Source organism: Phocoena phocoena, chromosome 10 (genome assembly GCF_963924675.1).
Source record: "Phocoena phocoena chromosome 10, mPhoPho1.1, whole genome shotgun sequence".
Lineage (NCBI taxonomy): Eukaryota > Metazoa > Chordata > Mammalia > Artiodactyla > Phocoenidae > Phocoena > Phocoena phocoena.
Window position 1 is genome coordinate 63,356,014 of NC_089228.1, and position 9,165 is coordinate 63,365,178.

The 9,165-nt window shown below is 38.8% G+C and overlaps 1 protein-coding gene across 1 annotated transcript in view; it reads right to left on the reverse strand.

Moving 5' to 3' along the window:
• Positions 1 to 1,947, reverse strand: part of TINAG (tubulointerstitial nephritis antigen) — a 94,617-nt gene extending 92,670 nt beyond the window's left edge. Inside the window, exon 1 of the mRNA XM_065885389.1 lies at positions 1,493 to 1,947. Coding sequence (XP_065741461.1) covers positions 1,493 to 1,847 — 355 coding nt within the window. The 5' untranslated portion in view covers positions 1,848 to 1,947. The remainder of the gene's footprint in view (positions 1 to 1,492) is intronic.
• Positions 1,948 to 9,165: the final 7,218 nt, after the last annotated feature.

Sequence of the window (9,165 nt, forward strand, 5' to 3'; positions counted from 1 at the left end):
TGAATTTGTTAAATATCTTATAACCCCCACATATAACTTGACTGTCACTTCCATGAGGTTAATGTCTTGTCTTTCTTCTTCCCCATGGTTGCCCCCAGCAAAAGCACAATGACTGGCCTGGTGGAGGTAGTCAATGAATATTTTTTTGATGAATGGCTAGGTCTGCCATTTCTAAGAGACTATCTGCCACTTTTTAGGGTGAAATAAATGTTTGCTGAACTGTTTACTAGTAAAGACAAAGGCCTGGCATTATTTTTTTAAATTGAAATTAGTTGATTTACAATGTTGTGTTAATTTCTGCTGTACAGCAAAGTGATTCAGTTATGCATATATATATTCTTTTTCATATTCTTTTCCATATGGTTTATCACAGAACATTGAATATAATTCCCTGTACTGTACAGTAGGACCTTGTTTATCCATCCTATACCTAAAAGCTTATAATACGTGTGCGTTTTAAGGAGTACTTCCTCAATTTTACAAACAAGATGACATTACTGAGAATGAAGGCAACAGTCAGCATCTGGACCTTGCTAGAAGGATACCAAATCCTAGCTTATCCTACATTGTCTTCTAATTGTAATCCCCACTCACCATCACCCATTTAAAGTCATGTGACATAGCTCCGAGGAAACCTGCACTTCTGCCTGTATAAGTGGAGCAATAGAATTTTATTTTGTGTTTTTGGCAAATTTTGGATAAATCGATTGCTCAGATTCTATAGCCATTTTACAATAATTAGACCAATACAGGAAATACCACCATTCTCCTTATGAATTATTTGTATTTATTTGCTCAGTCTTAGACTTTTAAAACTACCTTATATGGAGCACTCTTGTTTTTAATAAAAGCTTGGCAAAATGAAACAGATTGGCAAAATGAAACAAAACAAAAACACACATCGTGACTCTATTTGGTATTACTTAGGCAGAGAGGGTGGCCAACTTCATTTTGCCTTTGCGCTGGTTTAAATGACATTGCTATAACATAGGTTCTAATGCTACGAGGTCCAATAGTCTCATGAAATAGTAAGTAAACTGTTACATAAATCTGCAGAGGATCAGGCTTGTGAACTTGATGAGATTCTCTAAGAGGTTACACTCAAAAAAGCGTGAGCGATATTTTTCTTGTCAATACATTTTACAAAAAAAGAGAAATAAAGAATTTTAAGTAACTTTCATATAAGTTGAGTGAGTATTCAGAACAGAATCTAGACCAGCCTTCGTGGCTGTCACAGCAGAACTTTCCTGAAGGCTCTAGTCTGATGTGTGCATCCGGCATCTAAACCAAAGCACGTTAACAATCCTGAGAAATTTATTCTGGTGATCGAAATATTCATTTTTCATTTCAACTTAAAAAAGGAAGGGAGGAAGGAAGGGAGGGAGGGAGGGAGGGAGGGAGGGAGGGAGGAAAGAGAAAGAGAAAGAAAAAGAAAGTTGGACAGATCTTGTTATGAACCAGAATAACGTTTGAACACATTCCCAAAGCCTACCTTCTGGATACCAAGGCTTTGTGTGAGGAGGCCATTCCTTCTTTTCACGGCAAAATGACTTGTAATCAGGACAGCAATCAGAATTCTCCCTTTCACAGAATTTATCACAGTAACACAGTGCATTTGTCTCATAGAACTGAGTCACACAGGCATCATCTCTGTCTTCACAACAACCAAAACTTCTACAGTATTGCCCTGTGAAAATGGCTCTTTTGAATCGAGTACCTTCCAAAATGGTGTGATTCCTAGTGAAATTAGCTCCTCGGTGCACTTCTCTTTGAGATAAATACTGTCTCTCCATCCAAATTTCTGTGGTGAGATAAGAAAGGATTAAAATCTTATATCCAGTCCACATTCTCCAGAGGTCAGGTGTGGCTCCCACTTGCTATTATATTCAATATCCTTGGCCTTGGGGCTTCTCCTTAGAGCCTGAATTCTAATCATCAAGACAACTCAGCCTGAATCCTGAAACTGATCCTTTACTTGAACTGAGTGTATTTCTTGTAGTTAAACATTAATCAAGAATTTCAATGTTTGCTCAAGATAAGGTAAGTGTTAGAAATAGACCATTGTCATTCCTCCAACGTTTAAATTTTATATTTAATATAATGAGAAAAAATGTTCATCGCCATGAAAATAAATACCTAAAACTCTTAGGTATAGATGATATATTGAATATTGCTTGCTTCCAAAATAATCTAGATTCTTAAATCAAAAAACCTCTCTGGAATACACATGACCCAAATTATGGCAAAGTGTAGGGAATTCAAAAGTCAAAAACAAATTTTCATCACCTACTTGCACTGCAACTAAAATCCAGTCTCTCCTGAGGTTGTCTGCTAGGATCTGTCATAACAATAACATATGCCCAGTCACACACTGGCTTGATTTTTCCATGTGTACCCCAGTCACCTACCAGAAGCATTTTGATTTCAAGGCTTAGTGGAGCCTAATTCAGCTAGAAATTCCCTGATGGTGACCTTAGTTTTCTCTACCTGAATCTCTACTTGACATCAATGCAGGAATCGGCAGTATCTGAAAAGCAGTTTATAGTCAAGAAAAGTCAATCCTGTGTGCTAAAGAGCTTGGGCGGGGGGGTACGGGTAGGGGGCAGTTGTGAAGGAAACTCAAATGTCAAGATGTCTTTCGTGTTTCTGTAAAGCTGTGCAGTTTGCTATACCGTATTTATTCATTAACTATAATAACTCCCTTTGGGTTGTGGATAAATAACCAGCAGACGATGATTCAGCAAGAGTGGCCAGGTTGCCTAGAGGAAAGGACTTCTCTTGATGATCAGAAAACCTGGACTCTTGTCCCTGAGCTTACTGCTGAATTGGCTTTATGATCTTGGGCTCACAATTTTCTTCTCTGGTCCTCAGTTATTTTCCTATAAAATGAGTGCCTTCCTCTCCAAGGTTAATCCATATTGCCAACCATTCAACCTTGTTCCCCAACTTTGCTCTGTAAATTATTTGACTCACACTTCTATTTTCATTGTTTCCCTTTCTTCTGGCACCTTCCTCTCAGGCTATAAACCAGTGCAAGTCTCTTTATCTTTTGTCATTTTACTTTTACATCATCATGGTGTCAATTCCCATAATCCCACTGTCTCTCCAATCCCCAAACTGCTGGCTCCACTTCCTTGCCACCAGCTGCGTCACTAAACTACTGCAAAATACTGTCTCCAGTCCCACCGACCATCACTAACATCGATTCCCATTGACCTGTGTCCATCTTGATCACACCTGAACCCTTTGCAGCATTTAACCCTGTGTAGTGAACTAGTCAAGAACAGGAGCCAAAGAGTTAGACTAATGAAATTCAAATCCTAGTTTCACCACAGACCAGAAGCACGTCTTTGAGAGAGTGGCTTAGTCCCTTTCTACTTTAATTTCATCATCTGCAACATTTAGATAACAATATTTATTATCATATCAGGTAGGTGGGAAACTTAAATGAGATAATACATAAAGTACTTAGCACATCATTCATGCTCAATAAATGTCAGTTATCATTCAAAAGTACAATCTCCAACTAAAAACTCTTTTCTCCTTTAAATCCAATGCTTTCATGCTCTCCTGCTTCACGTCACATTTTTCATAAAGCTCCCAATTTATCTGCTTACTCTTGGACTCACTTCCTTCTCTTCTCTGTGGTTATTTAAAGTGTTCTCATCAATATCCTCAATCCTTTCCCTCCCTGGTCCTCACATATCATCTTTCCTCAAAACACCCAGCATTGAATCAACCTAAAAGCCATAGTTTACATGACTCTGTATGAGGTGGACCTCCAAACCTGTCAATTTAAACCATTTTACCCCTCAATCTTATTGGTCTGGTCATCACAATAACCTTGCCCTTCCTCACCATGCCAGGCACACTCCTATCTTAGGACCCTTGCACTTGCTGTTCCTTCTGCCTGAACTATGCTTCCCTGATATACACATGGCTCAATCTCTCATCTCTTTCAAGCCCTTTTTCAAATGACACCTTCTCAGAGAGACCTTGCCTACATTTCCTACCTAAAATGACACCACATCTCCAGTCCCAGCTCACTCTATCCCCATTCTCTCTGCCTATTACTGATATATTAACATTATATTCATCAATCGTATTTATTTTCTGTATTTCCTCTCCAGAAAGCTCTACAAAATCATAGAATTGTGTCTATGTATAATTTGTCTGTTGACCATTTTATCTTCATCACTTAGTTCCTGACACATATTAGGCACTCAAAAAGCATTTATTCAATAAATATATGAATGCTACAATTTGCATTTTCTACCCCTGTACTATGTCTACTGTTGGAGATGATCCACCAGCTTGTAGAATTGCTACCACAACAAATTTTTTGACTTTGGTCTCAGCTAAGCTCTTAAGTGCTTCTCATATTTCTTTAACTTGTTCCCTTTGGAGCCATTACAAACCTTGATTTCCTAACTTCCTAGAGAACGTCACTTTTAGGGAAGACATTCTCTCAGAGGTTACCAAGAAAACAAAGACAGCAAATGTTAATCCCATGCCTTCCTGTCATCAAACTCATAAACCAATCTACATTTGCAGCCATCCTTCCCATCTTCCTTCCAGACTCAGAAGATGAGGTGTCATCCTGTTCCCGGGGAATTCTTCCATCTATGATTTTTAGTCTTCCACCATTTCTCTTAGTCCTTCACTTATCACTTGGTTCATATACATCTTCAACCCTTTTCTCATCCAATGACTTCAGCTCCTGGGTAGGATTCAGCAGACGCTGTTGACACTCTGTCCATATTCCCATCATCTGTACCATTTTAGGAAAAGCTGGCTGAAATTGCATCCCTATGAGTTAGTGACCAGAGCTCCCTCCTTCCCCAGCTCCATTGCATAACAATCCAGAAGTGCTAAGAATTAATACCCTCCCTGTAACCCAGAAGAAGCCCTTTAAATAATGCATGGAAGAGTTGATGTATAAGTACCCCACTCTCCTTATTCTTTGATGGGTTATGTCTGATACCCACATACACATAACTCTCACCCTGAGGTAAGGTTGGGAGCCCCACAGTCAGAAGGGATTGACAGTGGTGCCCTAACTTATTTGTTTACAGCACATGGTTAAATATTACAGTTTAAGTGTATCTACTGATTATACTATCTCACTTCAATCATTTCACTGTCTCAAAATTTATGAAAGCTTTCAAATATCCCTGCAAAGAAACTTCACATTGAAAGTGACATATTTGACACAAGTTCTACTACTAATATATTCCTTTAGACTAGTAGTTTTTAATAGGGGATGACTTTGCCTCCCAAGAGAAGTTTAGCAATGTCTGGAGACTGCTTTGATTGTCTGGACCACAAGCATCTGGTGGATGGAGGCTAGGGAAGCTGCAGAGCTTCCTAGAATGCACAGGACAGAACACACAACAGAGAATTATCTGGCCAAAATTGTCCATAATGACACTGGCAATTAACGCTGATTGACACATCACAAACATTTTAAAACAACTAACAAGAAATCAGAAAAAAATAAAATGCTCGTATTTACTTGCAATTTGGATTTACATGAAGGTTGATCAGATGAATCTCCAATAAATGATTCTTCAACATAATAATCAATAACTGTAATACAGTGGGTGGATTTTCAAAAACTGGAGGTGTAACATATGCATAACTAGAAAGGTTAGAGTCCACCATGTCACACCCTCTTTCAACATGACCATTCTCCTTGGATGAGCTTCATTTCCGATGAGAAGAAAGTGCTGCATTTCTTCTTTTTGTGATTTTTACTACCTTCATTACACAGGAACAATGGAGGAAATCAGCACCTTTGGATGTTTCCTAGGAAAGAATGAAGGCAATCAAATAAGTTGTCTTAACACTAGATCTTAGCTAGATGCTACGAAAAAGGACTGGACACTGGAGATTTTAGTCACATTTATCCAATTTTCCCCTCTTATCCACAGTTTCCCTTTCCGTGGTTTCAGTTCCCCACAGTCGATCATGGTCTGAAAAAATTAAATGGAAAATTCCAGAAATAAACAATCATAAGTTTTAAATTGTGCACTGTTCTGAGCAGCGTAATGAAATCTCACACCGACTAGCTCCATCCCACCCAGTATATGAATCATCACTCTTTCTGGCCTGGCCAGGTTGTATGCGCTACCCACCTATTCATCCCTTAGTGGCCATCTCAGTTATCAGATCGACTGTTGGGATATCCCAGTCCTTGTGTTCCAGGAACCCTTATCTTACTTATAATGGCCCCAAAGCACAAGAGTAGTGATACTGGCAATTCAGATATTCTCTTACTGTGCCTAATTTATAAATTGAACTTTACCATAGGTATGTATGTATAGGAAAAAACATAGTATTATACATACAGGTTGGTACTATCCAAGGTTTCAGGCATTCACTGGGGCTTTTAGAATGTATGCCCTGTGGTTAAGAGGGTAGTACCATAGTTGGAAGTTTTTAGATATATTTAAATAGGCAAAAATGGGGAGAGAGGGAGAGAAAGAGAGAGAACTCAAATTTTAGAGTAAAGAGTTTCAATGAGACATAAAGAAAACTTTTGCCTACAAAGTGTAGTTGTCTTTGGATTAGGTTGCTAAGAGGGACTGGAAGATTTTACACATTGTAATTACAATATATGTCTGTATATGTACATATATATGTCCATTTAATACACAATACACATTGTGTGTTAGAGAGTGCACATAATCTCTTTGGATCTTGCAGTAGTCCATGGTGGTAGAATTTATAATTATTATCCCTGTTTTCATTTTTACAAATGAAGAACTAAGACTCAAGTGACTATGCAAGTACACAGCCAATGATGAAGCTGTTGACCCCAAGATCAGGGCACACATTCCTGCCCCATCCAGCCTTTCTGTTTAAGTATTCACCTGGTCATCTTGACTAAACCCTGCCCTTAGCCCATGACATGGATAATCTATCCAGATTCTTTCCAACCCAGTGAGTCCTGAGGTGGGGAGAACATGAGAGGGGGTAGAGATCTAGCAAAGGATCGTGGGGTTTTTCACTGACTGGTTCTACATTGTAAAAACACTCAAGTGAAACCCTAATCCTCTGTGGAAGTTTACCAGTTAATGCAGACTTGGTCTCTAATTATACATTACTGAGAAAGTTGAAAACAAAAAATTAGTAGATCCATGAAATGGAAAAGAGAATCTTACAATAGCTCCCTAACAAGTAATAGTTCAGGATGCTGGGCCCAGGTCTAGGCATGTAGCAATTTGTCTCAAAATCTTCTCACCTCTCACAGTAATTAAACAGATACTTTGGGTTTACTTTCCCCTTGTCTTTTACTTTTTTTGAAATAGCAATGTCAACATCTTTTTCCATTAAATTTTTTTTTCCAACATAGAATTGCATGTACAGCTATTTATGTAGCATGCATTTGCAGATTAAGAGAGTCTAGTGGGAATATTTGATTTAGACCAATAGGCACCAAAGCAAACCTCTAATGGGCCAAGAGAATGCATCCAGTTTGGGCCTGGAAGGAAAAGAGACCCTGACCAAGGCCACATTTTACCTCCCACCTGGTCTCCACTCTGGTACAAAGACCTCCTACAGAGATTATGCTGCCCATTATTTTTTTTGTTTTGTTTTGGTTTTGGTTTTTTTTGAGGTACGCGGGCCTCTCACTGTTGTGGCCTCTCCCGTTGCGGAGCACAGGCTCCGGACGTGCAGGCTCAGCGGCCATGGCTCACGGGCCCAGCCACTCTGTGGCATGTGGGATTTTCCCGGACCGGGGCACGAACCCGTGTTCCCTGCATCGGCAGGCGGACTCTTAACCACTGCGCCATCAGGGAAGCCCGTATGCTGCCTGTTCTTTGCCTTGATGTAAATAGGGGAGGAGCCTATGAAATCTCATAATGATAAGACCCAAAAAGAAAGAAAAGAAAATCAAAGAAAATGAAAGAAAATTCAGGAAGGCAAAGGAGATCATAAAAGACTACAACAGAGAAAAAGCTAACAGAAAAAAAGTTATTAGAGGAAAAGGTGTGCATATGAGTGAGAACAAAATTTTCTTTCACATCAAAATTCTAATTTCAATATATTTAAACAGGAAACAATAGAGGATGCAAACAGTTATCCTCTAGAGCTAATAAAATTTTTTTTAAATTAATGCCTTATTTCACATGAGGCAGTTGAAAATAAGAAATAGGCCTGCCATCTAATTCTCTTAGCATGCTTTTAGCAGAACAACACTTTGAGAAAAGGCAGTTTTAGTCACTCATTATTTTATTCAAAAAAAAAATATATATATATATATAAAACTTCAAAGGTACTCCAGGCACTACTATATTTGGGGGATGCACAGATTAATAAAACCTAATCCTAATCCTTACAGAGCAACCCAGTATAGCCAGGAAAGCCAGCTTGTAAAAACATCTTTGCAAGGAGGCTTGATAATTTTTATTACAGAGACCATCAGAGGGTTTAATAAGAGCACAAAGGATGCAGTGGCCAACCCTTCCTGGTGGAATTAGGAGGGATGATACTAAGGAAATGACATTTCATTTGAGGCTTAAAGTAAGTAAGTAGGATATTTGTCATGTAAAGTAGATATAATTCTAGACTGAGAAACAAAACATAACACAGGACACATTTGAAAAATTAGTAGAGGCCAGATACTTTTGGATCTTGAATGACAAGGACACACCAAGTACAGATTTCACTTTAAAAATAAGAAGGAATATTAGTCAGTTGTTTTCCCTCACCCCCAAACTGTTTTAAGTAACAACATACATTTTCCTTTAGGGATCTACTCTTCCTCCAAGCCATGGAGTCTTGGTGAAGGTGACCATCATAGGTCTTCATCTCACCACTTCTGGAGATCTCATGTGACATAAACTGAGCCCGTCACTCTCTCCTGAGAACTGAATCTTGAGTGGAGTGACTGGTTTGAGGTATTCAGATACTGACACCCCCACTGGCCAGGAGGTACTGACCAAGATCCTCGGTCAGTCATCTTTTCTTTAATTTCTGTGAATACCAATATCCTTCAAAAAATTCTTTTGGGGAGACCTTCAATTAACCATAGTCAGTATCTGTCATTTTTAACTAATGAATCCTTGGGACAGGAAGTTATTCCAAATTCATAACAAGACAAGGATATGGTCAGGATGGCATTTTTTGATAGATCATCATGCTAGCAAAACAGAGGAT